The sequence below is a fragment of the Oreochromis niloticus genome, linkage group LG20 (genome assembly GCF_001858045.2).
Source record: "Oreochromis niloticus isolate F11D_XX linkage group LG20, O_niloticus_UMD_NMBU, whole genome shotgun sequence".
Taxonomy (NCBI): domain Eukaryota; kingdom Metazoa; phylum Chordata; class Actinopteri; order Cichliformes; family Cichlidae; genus Oreochromis; species Oreochromis niloticus.
In genome coordinates this window covers 10,183,702-10,206,351 of record NC_031984.2, presented here as the reverse complement: position 1 = coordinate 10,206,351, position 22,650 = coordinate 10,183,702, and the positions used below count along the sequence as shown (strand labels likewise).

The window sequence follows — 22,650 nt, the reverse complement described above, 5'->3', positions numbered from 1 at the left end:
TTTTCAATGATAGTTAGTGGGTTATGAATCATTTACTAGTGCTTTATGAACCATTATAAGAACATCTGGGTTGTCAGGTTGTGAAAAATAAAAATTTTCTTTTTTAATCTTCAGTGTTCAGGAAGAGCCGATCTTACCTTCTAAGGAGCTTGTGAAGAAAGCAACTGGACTTCTTTAAATTACTTTTAGATTTTTCACCTCTTATCCAAGCATTTAAGAGGCTTCTTTGGTGCACTGCAATCCATTTACAACAATTTTTATAATAACGACTTAACATGGAGAAGCCTCTTGGATGAGAGGTGAAATATCCTCAATTCAGTCCAAGCTCCTTAGACCACAATGAACTGGATGGCTGAGAAGCTACGCAGACATACTGATCTTACCTCCTGCACAAAAGCTACAGTGCGTCTGCACCACAATGCATTTACAACAATTTATTGTAATAATGACTTAACATTTATGTGCACTTAAAGGCTTATTAAAGAGAATGAACTCCTTGCTATTTATTGATGGGCTTCCGTACTGCCTTACTGCATTTTATCAGCTCAACGTGAATCAATTAAATATCTTAGTGGGTGCTTTATAAAAAAAATCAGTGGCATGTGGAAATGTAGGCTTTATATCACAGAGCTGACACAGTGAAACCATAATCCTTAATGATTTGGTTGAATTAATATAGATTTATAGTCTAATTATTGGATAAATTGTAATATTTCAGCAACTGAAAAATGAAAACTAGCACTTAGTTTGTAGCACAAAAGAACCTTAATTTTCCCTTTTCCTGCTAAAAAATTCAGGCAAGGAAGCTTTAACCTAGAAGAAAATTCCAAAATGTTAAAAACAAATAAAAAACAAAACAAAAGAAACCTCTAAAAATTCTAAACAACCCATTGATATGTCATCTTTGAGATATAATTTTACCTGCATTTCAATGTTACACTATAATAAACCATCCATCTATCATTCCAACCACACAAAATGTACATGAACTAAGATTGCCTGAGGATGTTACCACAAACTCATCAATCCATCATTTATTTCCATGTCAGGGGTGAATTTGCTCCTGTATTAAAAGCTAAAGATCGTATAAAATGTACAAATTAAGGTACAGTTAATGTTACATATTTAAAAATATGGGGGCGATCGTGGCTCAAGAGTTGGGAGTTCGCCTTGTAATCGGAAGGTTGCCAGTTCGAGCCCCGGCTTGGACAGTCTCGGTCGTTGTGTCCTTGGGCAAGACACTTCACCCGTTGCCTACTGGTGGTGGTCAGAGGGCCCGGTGGCGCCAGTGTCCGGCAGCCTCGCCTCTGTCAGTGCGCCCCAGGGTGGCTGTGGCTACAATGTAGCTTGCCATCACCAGTGTGTGAATGGGTGAATGACTGGATATGTAAAGCGCTTTGGGGTCCTTAGGGACTAGTAAAAGCGCTATATAAATACAGGCCATTTACCAAAAATAAAGATTTACTACTTCTAAGTGAGCAAAACAACAGTGATCTCGACATCTAACATTTAAGGGGCTCTGCAGCCTAAATAATTTGCATGCATATAAACAACTGCAGATTTATTTAAATATTTAGTAAGTCTTGGTCAGTTTAAACTCATGATTACAAACCCTTTAGCTTCTATGTGCGCCTGTGTTGCTGGTATAAATAAAATAAAATAATAAACTTATAATAATCACTTAATACATATTAATATTTAAAGAGTCTGGTCCATCCAGCCTGAGCCCAGCGTTGCCTTTTTTAATGTCACATTATTGGTTAGGTGCAAAAATAGCCTTTGGACCCCACGTCTGCTCTTTGCCCTTTATTTCTGGACCTATGCAGCCTGCGCTCTGATTGGCTGACGAACCTGCCAATCGTGGTGTCCTTGCCGCCCACTTCCGCCTACTTCCAGAGGCACCCCAGCCCTCGGTTGTTTATGTTACCGGAGCATTAATTTGACCTGAACTCACAGGTATATGTGACTGAGCTGTGTTTAAATGTCAGTGCCGGCGGTGGTTTGTTGTTGACTGTGTTGATGTTGTTACATCATTTTTTGCCCAGCAGACATTTACACCATCTGCAGCAGCGATGCTAAGGGCTCGTTAGCTAGTCTTAAAGCTAACTACTGGCTTTTTATTTAGAGAAGCACGGCGACTGACAGCCGGAGAGGAAGCTGTTTTTGTTTTGATTACATTACTCATACGGTGAGTAATGTGTGACTGTCCCGCTTGGTGTTGACGCTGCCGGTGTCGTTGTAGGTGGTGGGTGCTGCTGTCTGTGATGCTCGGAGGGAGGCTGGGCTCCAGGGACAGGCCAACGGTGGAAACATGACTTCTGAGTAACCTGCAGCTACTTTGTCTGCTCAGTATGAACAGCGAGGAGGAGTTTTTCGACGCTGAGACAGGTGAGACATGCCGACGAAGGCCCAAATTAGTTAATTATGTATAGTTATTTCTTGTGCCTGTATACTTACTTTGTCTTCTCCTACTACTCCCGCGCTTGCTCATCATCCCCAGGGCTGGAGTCAGATGATTCCTGCGAGGTCAGCTTTAAAGATGCCACACAGGAGAATGGAATGTGGGAGCGCAGGTGAGGGGCCGTGCACACGCGGGGAATAATTACGGAAAAACATAATCACTTCATTGACGCAGAGCTGTTCTGAGTGATCACCTCGATCCTCTGAAAGGTTATCTCATGATGGAAGTGGTCTTTTCTAGGGTTACAGTATCTCCTTTCATAATTTACAGCCTTTACTTCCAGAGAAAGTGTAGGATAGAGTGTCAAGAGGGGAACTGGTGTACTGCATGTGGAAGTAAGGAGAAAAATATGTGAGGGTAGTACAAGATATGTATGATGAGTAGCAGATAGGCTCAAGGTGGGGACTGACACTGAGCCCCTTCTTGTTTGCAGGAGTGATGGAGAGATTGATAAAGGAGTCTCCCTGATGCTATGATGTTTGACGATGATATTGTGATCTATAGTGAGAGTGGGAGCAGGTGGAAAAGAACCTGGAGAGGTGGAGGTATGCTCTAGAGAAAAGAGTAATGAAATTTAGTGAGGCTGCAAGGAGCAAACAGAGTGAAGGTGCACAAGTACCTGGGGTCAACCATTTAAAGCAATGAGCAGTGCATAAGAGAGGTGAAAAGGAGTTTGTAGGTAGTTAGGAGAGGAGACAAGTGTCGGGATGATTTATGACAGAAGAATAGCAGCAAGAGTGAAAGGGTTGGTGTGTGCGAGGAGGGTGCTAGGGATAGAATAAGATGGAGACAGATGATCGATCATGAGTTCTGAACTTAGAGATGTGTGGTGAAGAGTGTCCCGTGCTCCTGCATCATTGTGTGATGTCATGCTTTGTGGTAGAGAGGAAGTCTCCGCAGAGGGTGGTGAAAGCTGCACAGAGCATTCTTGGCAGCAGCCCCCAGACCACCGTCACCACAGACATCTACACTAGCAGGAAAAGGGCCTCTCTGTCTTGAAAGACCCTACTTACCCAGGAAACAGACTGTTTGTCCCACTCCCCTCAGGCTGGATGCTGCGGAGCATCAAGAGCAGAACCACCAGACTGAGGAACAGCTGCTTCTTCAGGCTGCAAGACGGTTGAACTCTGGTGGTGCTCTGTAGTCTCTGCTGCTCCCAGCTAGAGGAAACAGACATATAAAGCCACTTGTCTTTCCACTGCACACAATTTCATTATTTTTAGAAAATGGTCTTATTTGTACTGACACTGTATATACTTTTTCTTTTTCTTTTTTCCTGTATTGCTCTTTTGTGTTCTCTTGGCTTTTACACGGATTACTAGGTGCTCAATTTTGTTTCACCTCATGTGAATACGTGTGTTAGAATGACATCAAACACCTTGGAATCCTTGAATATATACACATTTAGTAATTTTCAAAAGAAAAAAAGAGAAAACCAAGATTCCAATGTTTGCCTGTATTCACAGACTATAATGAGGTGAACTATAACGTGCATCCACCTCCTTATCAGACACTTTTTACACAGTCAAACAAATGTTATTGCTGCCTGTGGTTTACATACTGTGCTCTTTCACAGTAGGCAAAGTCTCTCGCTGAATGGATGCTTGGTTTCCTCTTGCCTCTTTAAATTGCTTGCCACCATGTTAGCATTAGTTGTTCTCTATTAATGGCACACTCGAGCTGAAGGCTGTTGACATCCTGAGTCCAGCTGAAGCCACGACATCGGTGGCTTAAATTGCCTGTTTTCTTTTTCTTTAGATGGTAAAAGTGATCAGTTTCACTTCTTCCCAAATTCTCTTCCCCTCACTATTAGTTAGGGCTGTTGATATGTACTAATATAGTAAATTTAAAAGTTATTCACTATTTTTTTGTGTATTGACAATATTAATGTTTGGGTGCACGATTTGGGAACTACTTTGTATTAAAACACTCTAATTAAATCAGAAAACGAGGGGATATTATTTAAAAGAATAGTGTTGCATCTCTCCATTAAACCAATAACCATATATCATCTGCCAGTTGTGTATTACATAGTCCATGTAATGCATGTTAGTACCAATGTCCACTAATGTTATATTAACATAAAAAGCGTTGTACTGACAACTAATTTACTACTAGATACTCGAACTGGAGTAAAAAATCTGAGTAGTCGGAGGACAGTTATAATCAACCTCAGACGATAAAAGATATTATGTGTGTATTTAAGACTAATTTAAAACTGTGAATTACATTCTTCAAAAAATTAAGCATATTTTAAATTAACTGAAATTTGTGGCATTTTGCATCATGCAGAACATTGGGCATCCTCTGTATCAGCTGACCCAGTGTGAATAATGTTGCCAGAGCTGCTTTATTCGAGTGTAACAGATTAGATTAGACTAGTTTAGAGAAGATCACATCAACCCCAGTGGCTGCAATAGGTTTTGTCTGCTCTTCCAACTCTGCCATCGCTGTCCTCTGCCAGAAGGTCTCTGGACACCTCTGCACTAGACGTTCCAGAGGTGGATGGTCATGTGGAGTTAGGATGCTCTCACCTGATATTTCAGCCTCCTCCCAAAGACATGAATGTTAGGTTTTGCTAATTAGTGATTATAAACTATCTGTTTCCAGTCCCCTCCTCTGAGAACTGCTGTAAATAGCATGATATAAAAAAAACAAGTATTTGACCAGTTCCTTTGCAGGGAGAGAACACTAAAAACATATTTGTCAGGATGTGAGTCTGACTGGCACCTGAGCAATTGCTGTAATGGTAAACATGTTGGCTCAAGACACAGAGTTGTTTTTGTCGCCTGTGTGTGTGTGTGAGTGATACTGTATGCTGGGTCATTTATTTTTCTGTCAGTCCCTTTGAAGGAACGCTCATGGTAGTGACCAGAGAGCATTGCAACCACATTTTTAAACTGTCAGCTTACAAACGCTTCCTCTGCAGAGCATTTGGAGTTACTGCTGGTGCAGCGATGAGGATGGCAATCAAAAAGCAGGCTGCGAGTTGCCTCTATAAATACCTGCATGCTTCACATTAGGAAACAACAGTCAAACTCATTACATCAGAATATTTGCACTCCTCAGTCTCTATCTACTGTGTTCACACTCTGGCAATAAAAGACACGTTGATGCTGAAAAGATTTATAGGCTTATTTTTCCACAAAGAAAATTGTTTAGGAATCAATAAGAGAACTAATGAGAAACATGAGCTCTAAGCAGAATTGATAATAGCCTTGATATCTATTAAAACAGTTTTTGTTGCTTAATATCATTTTTCTTATTCGATCCAGGAAAAAGCTGCCAGCTGAAATGATCTCCAGAAATAACTTCAGTGTTTGGAATATTCTGAAGAAATGCATTGGCATGGTGAGTCCTACCAAACTCATATCTGTCTCCAGTAATATTACTGGGTGCTGATCTTGAATCTATGATTTTCTTTTCTGTGGTCACTGTGACAATAAACTGCACATAACAAAAATCACCTGTTGTGTCTGAATAAAACCTGCTGGGTGAGTTTGATCAAAAATAAACCCAAGTATTACCTTTATTATGAATACACAAAGTTGCGTGATATTATAGCTTCATTAATGGTCTGTCCAGAGTGTCAGTACCTGTAGTTATAATTACTAATTACAACAGCTTTACTGCACTAAGAAGTGGAAATACGTCTCATCACTGTTGTGAACTTCAGCTGTGTGCATGCATCGGTGCAGCAACACGATGTGCTCATATGAATCCTGGTTCAGCTGTCTTTAGGGGCAGGGGCGAGATATCTGATTTAGCCTATAGGTTTCTACTAGTTTCTAGCTGTGTCCCTGTTATGTCATCTCTGGTTTTCACAATCTCCAAATTAAACTGTGAGAAAAGAAAACTACAGCCTAAAAACTGTACACAGCCGCTTCTGAGATTTTCTCCAAACTTGGAGTTCAGTTCATTTCAGTTTTATTTATATAGCGCCAAATCACAACAACAGTTGCCTCAAGGTGCTTTATATTGTAAGGTAGACCCTACAATAATACATTCAGAGAAAAAACTCAACAATCATATGACCCCCTATGAGCAAGCACTTTGGCAACAGTGGGAAAGAAAAACTCCCTTTTAACAGGAAGAAACCTCCGGCAGAACCAGGCTCAGGGAGGGGAGGGGCCATCTGCTACGACCGGTTGGGGTGAGAGAAGGAAGACAGCATGGCAGACATGCTGTGGAAGAGAGACAGAGATTAATAACAAGTGTGATTCAATGCAGAGAGGCCTGTTAACACATAATGAGTGAGAAAGGTGACTGAAAATGAAATACTCAATGCATCATGGGAATCCCCCAGCAGTCTACACCTATTGCAGCATAACTAAGGGAGGATTCAGGGTCACCTGATCCAGCCCTAACTATATGCTTTAGCAAAAAGGAAAATTTCAAGCCTAATCTTGAAAGTAGAGATAGTGTCTGTCTCCCGAATCCAAACTGGAAGCTGGTTCCACAGAAGAGGGGCCTGAAAATTGAAGGCTCTGCCTCCCATTCTACTTTTAAATACTCTAGGAACAACAAGTAAGCCTGCAGTGTGAGAACGAATTGCTCTAATGGGGTGATATGGTACTACAAGGTCATTAAGATAAGATGTGGCCTGATTATTTAAGACCTTGTATGTGAGGAGCAGGATTTGGAATTCAATTCTGGATTTAACAGGAAGCCAATGAAGGGAAGCCAAAACAGGAGAAATATGCTTCTCTTTCTAGTCCCTGTCAGGACTCTTGCTGCAGCATTTTGGATTAACTGAAGGCTTTTCAGGGAGTTTTTAGGACATCCTGATAATAATGAATTACAGTAGTCCAGCCTGGAAGTAATAAATGCATGAACTAGTTTTTCAGCGTCACTCTGAGACAGGATATTTCTAATTTTAGAGATGTTGTGCAAATGGAAGAAAGCAGTCTTACATATTTGTTTAATATGTGCACTGAAGGACATATCCTGGTCAAAAATCACTCCAAGGTTCCTCACAGTGCTACTGGGGACCAAGGTAATGCCATCCAGAGTAAGAATCTGGTTAGATATCATATTTCTAGGATTTTCAGGGCCGAAAGCAATAACCTCAGTTTTATCTGAATTAAGAAGCAGAAAGTTAGAGGACATCCAGGTCTTTATGTCTTTAAGACATTCCTGCAGTTTTAACTAATTGGTGTGTGTTACCTGGCTTCATGGACAGATAGAGTTGGGTGTCATCTCCATAACAGTGAAAAGTATGCAATGTCTTCTGATGATATTGCCTAAGGGAAGCATGTATAATGTAAATAGAATTAGTCCTAGCACTGAACCCTGTGGAACACCATAATTGACCTTAGTGTGTGAAGAGGACTCTCCATTTACATGAACAAATTGGAGTCTATTAGATAGATATGATACAAACCACTCTAATAGAATATTATGGTCAACAGTATCGAACGCTGCACTGAGGTCTAGCAGGACAAGCACAGAGATGAGTCCACTGTCAGAGGCCATAAGAAGATCATTTGTAACCTTCACTAAAGCTGTTTCTGTGCTGTGATGAGCTCTGAAACCTGACTGAAACTCTTCAAATAAGCCATTCCTCTGCAGGTGATCTGTTAGCTGTTTGACAACTACTCTTTCAAGGATTTTTGATATGAAAGGAAGGTTGGAGATTGGCCTATAATTAGCTAAGACAGCTGGGTCTAGAGATGGCTTTTTAAGTAAAGGTTTAACTACAGCCAGCTTGAAGGCCTGCAGTACATAGCCGATTATTAGAGATAGGTTGATCATATTTAAGATTGGAGTGATTATATTTTCCTATTCTGCTCATTTCCAGCTTCACATTTTTATTCTTGGACTATAGTAGAGCTGCTTTGCACAATTAGGTTAGAAATAATCCGTATTTGTCTTATCCCATCCCTCTAATCCAACTGTCTTCTGATTGAATGCTCCTTGTAACCGTGTGGACAGAGCTTTTGTGGTCACACTCGAGCTGCGATGACCATATTAGGGAAATTTACATATTTGCAGACAGCAAGGTGAAAGCATAACAGGTCAACTTTGAATAACTGAGTGCTTTTGGTTACTTAATCTCTCTGTTACAAAATCACTCATGACTGAACTTGTCTCTACATTTGCTTCTGGAAGTCATTTCAAAATAACCAAAATAGATAAATGAACATCTGAACTGTAAATGTGAATGTTGTGCTATTGTTACTCCTGCTTTTTAAAACCAGTGAATGTTTGTTGTAAGTTAAGTAATGTGTTGCATAAGTTGTTTGAAGTGAGGTAGTTTCTGTCAGCCTTTGAGTCTTTGTCACCTTTTTGTTGTAGTTATTTTTCTGAATGAGAGTGATTGATTGTTTTTGTTGTGCTGCCACAGGAGCTGTCCAAAATAGCAATGCCGGTCGTGTTTAACGAACCGCTCAGCTTTCTCCAGAGAATCTCAGAGTACATGGAGCACACTCACCTCATCCACAAAGCCTGCAGTTTATCGGACTCCATAGACCGCATGCAGGTAGAGGCAACACACACACGTGATGTTGTGATGTTTTAAAAATACTGTCAGTGTATTTAAATTTCTCCCAGAAATACATTTCCTCTGAACATTGCTAGGGGAAATAATGAACTGTTTAAAGCTCTTTTTTTTTTTTAAGTGCATGAACCAAAAATAAACCCAAAATAAACACTAGAAAAGCAGGAATAAGGGATTGTTTTCTTATTTTTGCTTGAAAAATGACTTTTCACTTGCTGTCAGTGGCTGCAGCCCGGCTCTGATTCATGTTACGTCTCTGTGACAGGTTGTTGCTGCATTTGCTGTTTCGGCTGTAGCATCTCAATGGGAGAGGACTGGAAAGCCTTTCAATCCTTTACTGGGGGAGACCTATGAACTCACAAGGTATTGGAGAGGATGGGTTGAAGCTTCGTTATGCCTTTACGATGATACTTCAGGTCATCCAGTTATTTCAAATCATCTTTTTTAAGGGAGGACGAAGGCTACAGATTGATCTCGGAGCAGGTGAGCCACCACCCTCCCATCAGTGCCTTCCACGCCGAGTCGCTGAAGAAAGAATTTGAGTTTCATGGCTCTATCTACCCAAAACTCAAGTTCTGGGGCAAAAGTGTGGAGGCTGAACCTAAAGGCACCATGACGCTGGAGTTACTAAAGTGAGATTTCCCTGCAGTTATTGATCTAGCGTTCTGCACGCTCACCCACTTTTCTGCTGGTGCTAGGCTTTTAGCGGCATTATTAAACTTTCATAATGTTGAACTTTGGATGACCTCATGTTCATTCACGTTGAAGAAGCCGCAAGCAGCAGCTGGTTAGATTAGCGTAGTAATGTGAAAGGGTTAAACGACTAATCTGGGTCTGCTCAAAGCTCTCAAAGTTCCTCTGGACTTGGTTCTAATTAACTCATCAAAACTATAAACAAAACCTCAAATGATCCGGATTTAACTTATGGACTGAACAAGCAAGAAATTATGTTAACTAGAGAGCTTTAGATGTGCTGATACATGGAATTTATCTACACACAGTATTATCAGATTGAACATGAGTGCTGTAAACTGACTCTGTTGACGTTTGACACAGAGCAATTTTCCCCAATTTTCCCCTAACTTCAGTCCAGTTAATTATTGGATGTTTGTGACGTTGAAGAAGCTTTCTCTGTGAGGTTTTCAGATCATAGTTTTTTTTACATTTTCAGTTTTACACCTTTTCCTACTGACAAGGACCTTCCTTGTGGTTATTCGTACTACGACAGCATAATTAAGTAATAGATAAACAATTAAAATGAACTAATATAGAAATTTCCCACTTTTTTTTAGAGTGGGTCCACAGGGAATTAATAAAAACTAGAATTACAGAACAGTCTGGGTAATGACAGGCCAGAACTTTTCATGTAATTTTTATTTTATTTATTGCGCCAGGATTTCTTTTTTCACGTACAGAAACTGATACATATTGTTAAACTTGCGCTTCTTTTTTTATGTTGACTTATCTCAGGGATAAAATATGTAGTTAAACTTATGTACACTGACGAAAAGGAGGTTTACAAAGAAGGTGGCGATCATATGAAACTGAGGTTTCAGTTGATTAAGATTCAGTTGGCATCTAATGGGTTAACAAAATCTTCAGAGTTATTGTTATGGATGAGCAGTAAGTGTATTTAATTAAGAACAGTTGTATTTTGAGACTTCTAAATTATATTTAGATGTGAATTGATGAACCATTGATATAAAAATCTGTCTTCCTTAAGCTTGTATTCAGCAGAGTTATTAGTTCAATGAAATGTAATAAGCTGAGTGTTTGACAGATAAAATGTGGGTTTTATTAATATATTCCCTGCTGAAAAATAAGCTTTACTGGTTATTTCCCACTTCTTTTGGGTTGTCGAGTAAAAAGCTAACTTCACAAATTGTGTGAAAATCTTCTCACATGTATATGTCATTTTAGAAAAAAAAACAGAGCATGCTTAACTCGCGTAATACTAAACTTCAGCACTGACAGTTTTGTATTTCATGTATTTGATATATCACGGCAGGGGAAAGCCACGGGCTGATTCATATCTTTTCTTATTTTTTTTCTCACTGCTGTGTTATATTAAACACATTATATACGTAATTGTGAGTGCTGCAGTTTTTATTAATATTTCGAAAATGTCGAACTGTTCGTTTAAGATGTTGTAATTTCGTGACAGACATAAAGAAGCTTACACGTGGACGAATCCAATGTGCTGTGTGCATAACATCATCCTGGGAAAACTCTGGATTGAACAGTATGGAACTGTAGAGATAGTCAACCACAGGTAATGGAAACTTTTATTGAAAACTTACAGCTTTTTGTTGAAACACTGATATTTATTGAACAATAATTTTGCCTTTAATTTTTCAGGACGGGTGATAAGTGTGTCCTAAACTTCAAACCCTGTGGGATGTTTGGAAAGGAACTGCACAAAGTAGAAGGTCATATCCAAGATAAAAGGTAAGAACGTAACCACGTCATCACTGTCTGTGAATTTTAGTTGTGTTGGTTTTCTCTAAATGGAGTTTGTTGTTGTTGAAACAGTAAGAAGAAGCGGCGAGTTATCTATGGGAAATGGACAGAGTGCATGTACAGCGTGGACCCCAAGGTTTACGAAGCGTACAAGAAGTCGGAGAAGAAGAGCGGGGGCGAGTCAAAGAAGCTGAGACAGGTGAGGATCAGCCGACAGGTGTTTCTGCTTTTACTGAAACCTGAGATGAAATGCCTCTGAGTTTGCTCTCACGTTTCTCTTTAACATGTTTGATGTGTGACTTTTTCTGACAACTCTGAAATTCTTCTCTCAAACGGCATCTTTTCCTTTCACAATAACATGCAGTGGCTTTAGTAGAAGGTAAGGTGAAAGTGTATTGATATCTGTAGTGTGCTGCTGCTGTTGTCTAGTTATGTTGAGAGTGTAGTGTTGATTAGATCATTGCCAGCACTGATCCATGATGTCTTGCAATGACATGCATCGTTGCTTGAGAGACGTGTTGAATTTGTGGCGACCGTAGTTCTGTGAATCACCCGTTTGCACATGAACTGTTTGTAATGTAAACCCAAACTCGTTAGACGGGGTTGTTTAACTGGCTGTGTGTCTGTTTCTGTGTGTGTAGGAGCGTAGCTGTGAAGCAGAGGAGGCAGATGAGATGCCAGAAGTTCAAGAGACTGTGACTGTGATACCAGGAAGTGCCTTACTGTGGAGGATAACACCTCGGCCCGCTCACTCAGCACAGGTCGGTGATGGAGTTGGACATTTCCTGCAGAAATATTGTTCAGTTATCACTGGAAAGTATTTGACTGTATAAAATCAGCCATATTATAATAAAAATTCCTACCTCACACTCTCATAATGAGCTTGCTTTAGTATATTTAATGAGGCCATGCAAAATTACACAATCACATGGTGCTTTCTTTGAAATTTCCTGCTTCACGTTGCTCGTCTTTTTGCACAAAGAGTGCCCAAAGTGTAACTTTACTAAGCTTTAAAGGGAAGCACTTCATTGATCTCATGATCATTTGTAACAGAGCTTAAATCTGCTTTTCAGTCCTGAAGATTTCATGCCTCTTTTGAGGGTTTAAAAATCCTGGAAAAAATGAGATGACTTGAGTCTTTTTCACCATTGAACCGAGCAGAGGGCCCGTTTTTATGGCCATAACTCCCTTACTGTTTGTGTTATAGACAAAATTCAAATGGTTTTGAAAAGAAGAGAAGACGAGCTTTATGGGGGTATTTGGTGTATCACAGTAGCAAAAAGCATTCAGGAAAAGTACTGCTGTCTGAACAGACAGAAAAATCAGTTCTGCTTAGATACGCCCTACCATGTGTGCTTCACATTACCATGATTCCTCAACCATTTCTGGTCTAGAGAGAAAATGGTCGAGGTGGTTGAAAGTGGTAGTCGATGTAAATAGGTGAAACAGGGGGCCAGTCGCAGTAAATGGACTGGTTCATATAAACAGCCTTTCTACTCAGTTGAGCACTCAAAGCGGTTTCTACAGGTCTCATTCACCGAGTCACACTGATTCAGTGCTTTTATCTTAGCCTAAGTGCTTTTTAAAATTCACACACAACTACCTAGCCCAAGGACACTTCAGCATGTGAGAGGTGTCACTCTACCTCCTACACTGGTGACCTGTAGGGAAGCACATGTCAGGTTACTGTGCAAGTTACAATGTTGGGTTTCATAAGAGTTTGCCATTACGATGTACCTGTGACGTAGAGGTTATGCTGAAGGTATTGTACAGATGCACGGCTCATTCTGAGGGTCTTGGGTGTCAGGTGGGAGACCTTGGTGATATTTTTCCTATGGAATGACCACACAAACTGCTCTCACATATGTATAACTGTGGAAGACGTGTGACATGCTAGCTTTACCTCATGGAGTTCACACCAAATGTTATTTCATATTTTATTTTCCATTTTTGTATAACTTTTGAAACACATTGTGGCAATAGGAGCGCATAACATTCTGCTAGGTGCCATTAAAAATGATAATAAAATCTATATGTATTGGGACAAAAAAATTGGCCCAAATACTAGAACATATTTTTTTAATTCATTTTTCTTGAATGTTTAAAAATGGTTACCGCCCCTAGTTGGTATTTCATTCATGTAGATAATATAAAAGATGGACATCTGGAAAAGTGAGGTGATGTTGTTCAGTTGTCACTGGACCAGTTCGTGTAAAGTATTGGATAAAAAAATACCTATATTTTGATTATCTGTGACTGACTCAGAGCTGCACTTAAGGTCAAGGTCAAGAATAAAAATGTGCTCTTGAAGCAGAGTATTACTTAAAATTTGTTAAATAATCAAATGTAGCACTTTGTAAACAAAGCCGTTTCTCCCTTTTTATAGATGTATAACTTCACCAGCTTTGCCATAACACTAAACGAGCTGGAGCCCAGCATGGAGAGACTACTGTCACCAACAGACTGCCGGCTGAGGCCTGACATCAGAGCGATGGAGAATGGCGACATAGGTAACGTCAACCTCACATGAACACGAGGGAAAAGAGAACAGCTGAAACTGTACATGTGTACTTTTTAGTGACCAGGACACTATAAGCCTCTAAAACTGTGGAACAGGGGCCCGTCAAGTGCACCGGGATAATTCCTGGTGCCCTGAGGGTCATTTTGGTCTACAGTGAGCTTAACAGGTGATAAAATGACAAGCAGGAATGAGTTGGCAGATTCTGAGAATCAGATTCATCTCACCCAAGTCACCCTCACCCAGTGTTTGTTATGACTGGCATGTCCTGTGTGACTTTATCCTGGTTACCCCTTAGCCATAACATACCTTAAAATTTGTTGGTCCTAAACATATTTTTTGTGATCTGAGTAAAATTCTCTGAGATGAGCATAGTGGATAAGCCTGGTAACCTCCATCAACACTACAGGTGTATTTATACAGGTATTTCTAGTAAAAAATAGTGTTGAGCAGTAAACTTTTCGTGATGTGTCAGCCACCTCATCCAGCCTTTTGAAGGAGGGACACTGAAGCATCCTCAACCCAACAGAGAAAGCAGAACTCTCCAGCATGTCCTGGGTCTGCTGCAGGACCTCCTCCCAGTTGGACATGCCTGAAACACCTTAACAAGGAGGCATCCTAATCAGATGGCCAAACCACATCAACTGACTCCTTTAGATGTGGAGCAGCTTGACTCTGAGCTCTTGGCCCGATTTCTAAGGGAGAGCCCAGACACCCTACAGAGGAAGCTCTTTTCTACTGCTTTTAGCCACCATCTCATTATTTTGGTCAATACTCAGAATTCGTGGCAATAAATGAACATGGATCAACTAGAAAATTTTACAGCTTTGCTTTCATGATCAGCTCTGCCATAAAACTCTGAAACAGAATGGAGTTTGTTTCAGGTTCACAGCTCCTCTGTGGAAACAGTAGAGCTTATTTTTAAACAAATAAGTGGCATGACATCTCAAGTAGTTCTTCAAGTAGTTACTGTATTTTTTCTCTAAAAGAGCTTTTTTTTGTTTAGGGTTTATTTCTTCTTTATGGTGACTTCAAAAATATGTTTCATTCTAAAGATGCCTGACAAAAGAATGAGTCAATATAAAGGCCCATTTACACAAAAGTAAAACTAATAATAATATGATGGTATACTATAAAACTGCTAGAATCTTTGGTCATACCACCCAGGCCTAATATGTTAAAAAGACCATAGGGAAAGATTACAAAATTATCAGCCTCCTAGTTTATACAAACACAGTGGCCAAAGGTGGAGTAGAGTTATCGTTTCAGTCTGACCTGGTTAAAAGAGTTTCTTTTGTATTTGTGTGTTTATAGATTTGGCGAGTTCTGAGAAAGAGCGTTTAGAGGAGAAACAGAGAGCCGCACGCAGGGAACGATCCAAGGACGAGGAGGAGTGGTCAACCAGGTGAAACTTTCTGAGGATTTAAAGAGATTTGGGTTTTTGGTTTTTTTTTTTATAGACCAATTTTATGATTTCATACACTTTTAACATGACAATCTCATGTTTGAGAATATGTCAGTATTATCAGACCAAATCAGATTTACTTTACCTCTAGCATGAAACACAGTGAGCAGAGGTTCAACATGAAGAGAGAGGCCACTTGTAAAATCACTCTTTGTTATTTTATAATGTCCAAACTGTGTAAATTCATCTACCTCCCAAAATTTCATTTTCAAGCAATGCTTGAGTGATATATTTTACAGATGGAAAAAACTAGCTAGATGTTAGAAAATAGACGTTAGTTTGGAACCCATTTGAACCATAGAGCTTTTATTTATTGGAGTCAGGACTTTATAATGCTGAAATTAATAAAGTGGGTGACATCCATTTACCTGATTGAAGCACATAGCTAACATTTGTAGCATCTTCAGTTTATTGTTCCAGTTAATGCTGGGATTGTGTATAAAGGTCATAAAAATTATAAATCGCTAAAAAAATAAACTTTTAATTACTGAAAGATTCTGTCAGATTGACAAATCTAATTAAAATAAGCTAACAGTTTGCAGATGACTCAGTGAATGACTGTCCTGGCCAAACAATTAATCACTCCAGAAATGCACCTCCCTTCTCTTTATTTAAGTTTGAAATATTTTCCCTAAATGCTCAGAAGGAGTGAATTTAGCCAACATCATGGTAATTTGGGAAACTCAATATTGGATATTATTTCAAAGAAACTGGAGCGTTTTGAAATGGAGCTAGTTGGAACAAGCAGAACTACCAGAAAGATGATCATATGATTTCTTTCAGAGTGCATATTGTGCTCTATGTAAAAGGAAACAAAGTATTATCTCTCCATATTTTAGCAGTTGATTGTGTTGGTATTGTTTGCTCCACAGATTGTTTTTCTTGGTGTCTTCACATTTATATCAGATTCACATTTGGTGTCGTAAACACCAAAGTCTGTTTATGCTACAATTAGTTTTAGACCTGCAATGATCTGCTTTGCTGACATTTACAGGTTAAATAAAGACTGAAGAAAACTAAAACAATAATAAGCAAGTGAAGATGACTGTAAAAGGAAGATTGACCAAATTTGCATTCAAATTCTAATTTGTAATGTGTGGAAACTTCCTTTAATGTGTCCCCAATACACTAATTGCTCATGCTGTGTAGCATTTTTCATAACCATGTTATTAAAAACCGATATGGCTTGTTGTCTGCCTCCTCAGGTGGTTCCAGATGGGAACAAACCCTCACACAGGAGCCGAGGACTGGCTGTACACAGGTGGATACTTTGACAGGAACTTCACTGACTGTCCCAACATTTATTGACACAGGAGGTGTTTGGTGTTTAAAACAAAAAATCTTCTCTTTGATAGGTTTCATTTTGTTTCTCTGTGAGTCGTGACAGCCAGACGCTCGCTGGTACTGTCTTTGTTAGGATCGATGAAAGTTGATTTCAAACAGGTTATCAGATCATCTCCAGCTGACTGTGACATTTGTCTGCAGGAGATGTGTAACATTAAGGAGAACTGTAGAGTTTACTTCCTGTAAACATCAAACATCTTCTTTATATGCCCTAAACATGTATGTTACTCACCATTCATTCATCCAAGGGTTTAAAAGCAGCCACCAGTGTGATCTGGGGCGTGGTGAGCTACCTGGTGGAGGATGCAAAGGAAATATTTTCAGTTTTAGTTCAGGTACTCAGGTACCATAATCTCACCTGTAGATGTTCAACGCACTTCTGTCAAGCTGCATTCAAATATCAGGGGTTATTTAATCGCATCTGCTACTTTTATATAACCTATTTGGAAATTAGATGTCTGTTTTAGTTAGCACTTAACGTCAAAGAAAATGTCACAAAGTGTTTCTGTGAATAGAGACTTATAGTAGAAATGAAAGCTGCTTATAACCACGTTTACTGCCTCAGTAAACAGATACGTTGGTACAGTATATTGTTCTCCGCTGTAACATACGTAATGTGTATAATAACTGGTGCATGCATGCTCACCAACATCATAATTTCCACAAGTTAAAGCCATACAAAAAACTTTTTCTGCACTGAGAATAAAAGCATCTATATAAACCTTTAAGGCAAAGGGATGCAGAGACGAGACGTTTTAAAAAGTCTGACACTGTGGCCGCCTCCCTGGCTCCTTCACCGCTCACACACTGTGAAAATGTTCACAATGCACAGTTAATATCTGTGGGCGAACGGACAGAGTGTCAGACCCCGTTTACACTTGGTTTTAAAATGTGTCAGGTCCAAATACACCGCATTAAATACGAATATATAAGCCACTGATATGATCAGTCAAACCATCTCTCAGTGTGGTCTGGGAGGCACTGTGAACAATAAAGTTGGAGCTAGCTACTGTGACACCACCCACTGGTTTCTGGACTTTTTCTGGGTGGTTTCTGTCATATTTCAGGCCTGTATATCTCACTAATTTCTGGGTGTGCATTAGAAGTTAATGAGGGTTTTCTCTGCCTTTGCATCTACCCTACTTTTATCTGATAATTCTATTAAAATGTTCCAAAATAGCAGAAACACAGTGATAAGGTCCAGCTCAGTGACTTGGGTGAGGTGAGGCTGCTGCTGCCTTTGTCTACACACCTGTCACAGCAGCCACGCCCCCAGCCTTACATCTCACCTGCATCCAGTTGTTGTTATGAAGCACAACTGTCCACATGTACTGACAGCACTTTTTCTATAACGAGCTGTAAACAAGTTGTCTCCATAGCTGAAGCTTTAGTTCCACTTGAGGAATTAAGAGTTTTTTTTGGCATCTCTGCGTTGGCCTCATTTTCAGTCCCGGAGCGCAAAGTGCCAAAAACTGCAGCCCCTCTAATAACAACTTGAGACTGGCTCCAAAAACGACTCAGTCCCCACAGGCTCCCATGATAAAATGCCCAACTTTACATCATTAATAAGCGTGTTTACAGCTTCTTCTTTCTTTGATCCCCTCTTATTTTATTTTTATCTTTTAAACTTTCGATGCTAGCGAGGCTAAAAGTTGGGGATAAATTCGTTTGGCAGGTGTCACTACAGGCTGTTGGAGCATTTTTAGTTAGATTATCTGACAAATTATGCAGTTTGCTGTGCTGTTAATTGTTCAAACAATCCTATAAGTCTGTGTTCCTTATTTTCTTTATTTTTATTTGTGCGCCATTCAGCTCTAGTTTGCAGATATGCGTCTCTTGCAGTTAATGTATGCAACTTTCTGACAAAGCTTGCTACCCTTAACTCATCACTCATCACTCGACCCTCTCATCCAGATATCGTGGCGGCTAAAACGCTGATGTTGAGGTTTCTATAACAGCTGCATGACATCAGAGTGGCTACTTTCATCTCTTATAAACCATCAAGCCAGGACGTGGTGGTTTTTCTTTTTGTTTTGTGCACCATTTTTAAAACTTTGCCTGCCAGTCTCTACATCTGGACTCTCCAGACTCTTGACTGATGACAGACAGGTGAATACTTGGGGCACTTTGACCTTCTAATGGAGGTAACACAGATTGTAAGGAAGTCTGAGCACATGTGGTCCGATCCATGGAGGCAACACTGTGATGAATCTTGACTGTTCACTTGTGATCCAATTTCCAGAGTGGCTTTTTAAAACCAAGTGTAAACACTGCATTAAATACATATTTTTAATAATGCTCTGAGCCTCAGTGCTGCCAAACAATATTAAACATCATAGGTAATACTTATAATAATGAACACACTGATTTTCTGCTCTAACTTCACTTTGGAGCTTATAGGACCGTAAACACGTATGATAATGTTTCCATGAAAATGGTTAATAAGCTTTCAACTACAGCTTGAGTCCTGTTTTCTTTTTCTTTTCTTTTTTTTAATTTTTAGCAAATGCCCGCCATCAAAAACTACGCCAAATTAGTTATTCCAAGGTTTTTTGGAGGGTTGTACCCATGGACGTGCAGGCCACTGCGACAGGGATACTTTAATACTGTAGATAATGTAAAAATTCTCAGGCAAGTTCTGCAGTGATAGAGGACATCCTTTGTTCTGAATGGATTGTTGGATATTTACATAATGATATCCTCTGGAAATATAAGTTAAACTAACACTAAAAATGTAAAAAAAAAAAAAAAAAAAAAAAAATTTACAGCCATGTGTTCACATTGTCCTGAGAGAAAGAGTAGAGACATCTATCTCACTGCTCCACCATGAAAGGTTCACTCCATAGTTTGAACACCTCGGCTTTAAAGTGACTGTATTGTGCCCTTTGTTTGTACAATGATCCCTGTGAGCCAAAAGTTCAGACTGCTATAAACACTCATTTTCAGACTTTTTTTTTCTACTCTTCACTTGTGTGATGCTAGTAAGAGTGGATATCCCTAATTTGGTCAACAGCTATGGCCCTAGGCACTAAGGCCCCACCCACCTGCAAGGAGCAGCCAATCAGAAGAACAGTAGTTCTGAGATAAACACTTTGTTCAGATGTAGAAAGTATAAAAGATAGCTGTAGCTTTGTATTTAAACCCTGTAGTCTTTTTAATGGCCACCAGAGGGCGACCTGAATCCTCGCTTACTCAGTAAACAGTTTGCTGGTGTGTTTATAGAGTCATGTACTAGATTCAGATCATGTTTAATAAAGCATTAAGTCATTTTGGTAACTTATGGTCATGTAATCGATAGTCAGAGCTGCGTCTCGTTCCTCACACCTGATTTCAAAACACTAAAGTAATGAAAATGTTCAACTCGAGGCTTCATAGCAGGACTTCATTCAACACTGGGTGACGTCCCTGTTGCTGTGTATGTCTTTTATGTTTTCTGTGATTTAAACACAGAGTGAACTGAATGGGCCATGTGTAAGATGGGATTATTATGAACTGTGAGTCATGCAAAGCTACTCTACTAGAGTCCAAGAAAGAAAACAGGAAGCTGGGAATGAGCATAATCTGTCCCCTTAAAGACAAAGCTGCATCATTTTGACGCCTTTTTCACGTGGCTGAGTAACACTTTGAAGGCATTTTTTTTTTTAAATCACCAATCGGAGCCGTGCTTTCAGACACAGTTAAAAGCAAATAAGATGGGATGCTGTTGGCATCATGAACCTATGCAAACTGATCCTTCTAGTCTACCCTCCTGAAATGTGAAATAAAACACTCTTTAGCTAGCAGCCTGTGTGCTGGAGACACTACAGAGGCAGCAGGTAATGAATATTGTGTGCTGGTAGTAAAATGCTCACAGTAGTTTCTTTTTGTTTCTAAGCACTAGTGTTGCATTAAACTGCACATTTCAAATGCTCACTGTCCTGTGCACATATGTACGGTGAGATATCCCACATCATGTCTTCCCTCTGCTGCTGCTCGTGTCTTTACTCTGAATTCAAAGCACTTTGTGACTCCTGCAGCTGCTCAGAGCTGCAGGATCAATCTGATCCGATCTTGTTTTATCCCCTGCTGTCTCTTTTTCGAGCCTCTATTTGAAAATGTTTACATTGTATGTTTGTCGATCTGTTGTTTCCTTTCCTCTTCATACTGGTATCCACACAGCCATATGCATACAAAGCATATTTAAGAAATAAATTATGGACTACAAAATCCTTGTTGGAAAATCTGGTTATTCTCTCTAGATGTTTTTTTTCTCATAACCACCACACAACACTACTTTTCATTTTTATCTTTTCATTTTTAGGTCATTTTTAGTTGTGTACATAATAATGGAAAAGAAGTGTACTGGTATTGATGTTGGTAGATGATGCTGTGATCTGTAGTAAGAGTAGCAAGCAGGTGGGAGAGACCCTGGAGAGCTATGGATGCTTTATAGAGAAGAGGAATAAACATCAGCAGAAGCAAAAATAGAATACTGCAAGGAGCAGAGTTGGGAAGGTAGATGAGTTTAAATACCTAGGTCAACCATCCAAAGCAACAGACAGTACATGAACAGTGAAGAAATGAGTGCAGGAAGGGTGGAGCACATGGTTTGTGACAGAGGGATAGTGTGAAAGGGAAGGTTTACAAGATGGTAGTGATAAAAGACAGGAGGCAGACCTGAAGAGATTAAGATTTGCACTGGGAGAGTGGACAGGATTAGAAATGAGAACATCAGAGGGACGGTTCAGGTCGAGCAGTTTGGAGACAAAGTTAGAGATGGTTTGGACATGTGCAGAGGAGGCATGGTGAGTATACTAAACAAAGAATGCTGAATATGGAGCTGGTAGACAGGAAGACCTCAGAGAAGATTAGTGGATGTAGTGAAGGAGGAATTCAAAGGGTTGATGCAACGTGGGAGGACGCTACAAATAAGGTGAGATCGAGGCAGATGATCCGCTCCGGCGACCCGTAAAGGAAGCAGCTGAAAGAAGAAAAAAACATTTAATTTTGAGCCTCTGAGACCTCTGGGCTGTGTTTAAAAATTTCAAATTCCTAGACAGATGAGTCAATACATTTTTTAAACCCACCATTTATTGTGCTGTGCAGTGCCAAAAAAATGTGAATCTCTAAGTATTTAGGGACAAAAGAAACAGTTTTACACATTTATTGCATCATGAAAACTAACATTTGTAGCACACCAGCTTTATTAAACAATAATGCACACGGTAGGGCTGCTCACATGAGCCAGTGATACAGGCTCCTATGTGCTGTGTGTAATATTAAAGCAATGAAATGCAAAGGTGATTATTCTTAAGTGGTTCAAAACTTTGCAGCTAATTTCTGTTTTATCCTGTCCCATATTTACTTTTCTGGCTTCTGGCTTTTAGCCCATTAATGTGAAGAAACTGGGCGAAGTGCGAGTTCACCTGCTTCTTAATGCTGACCCTATGCCTAAAAGTTGGACTTCACCACAAAGTCACAGAAAGCTATTTATTTTTTTATTTCACGCAAAGGCAAAGATGGTGTGAAGTGAATTTGAGTGTCAAAACAGAGCTGCAGCTGAACTTGTTGCCTTCATAATAATAATAATATTATTAATAATCATAATTACAGATGTGCAAGAAGACTATCACGTGAGACCATAATTACAGCCTTCATCTTCCTTTTATCCTCTCAAGATTTACTCAGAGGCAGTTGGCAAAGTTGCATCCGAATAATATTATTGTCATCCACTTGCTAAATGCCAAACCTGAAGCCTGCATTTTATTTTAAAGCTGGATATGTGAGAGTTTCTGACCTCCCAGCTCTGGTTTGATGGGATCTGCGCACCTTAGGTTCACTATAGGCAGAAGTGGAAGTTATAGCATGGAGCTCTAATCACTCACAGACTAAAATACTTTCCTTTAACACCTTTTTCCTGCTTT

At 39.6% G+C, this 22,650-nt stretch overlaps 1 protein-coding gene across 1 annotated transcript; it reads left to right on the top strand.

The window, feature by feature from the left end:
- The first annotated feature begins 1,817 nt into the window (after positions 1-1,817).
- On the top strand, positions 1,818-20,953 carry LOC100690792 (oxysterol-binding protein-related protein 2). The gene is made up of 14 exons (XM_025901706.1): positions 1,818-1,956; positions 2,243-2,388; positions 2,501-2,573; positions 5,737-5,812; positions 8,808-8,942; positions 9,226-9,323; positions 9,410-9,592; positions 11,125-11,232; positions 11,319-11,408; positions 11,493-11,619; positions 12,062-12,181; positions 13,807-13,930; positions 15,253-15,343; positions 16,609-20,953. Exons 2-14 carry the CDS (start codon positions 2,352-2,354, stop codon positions 16,709-16,711), a joined length of 1,365 nt encoding a protein of 454 aa, XP_025757491.1. The 5' UTR covers positions 1,818-1,956; positions 2,243-2,351; the 3' UTR covers positions 16,712-20,953.
- The last annotated feature ends 1,697 nt before the right edge of the window (positions 20,954-22,650 follow it).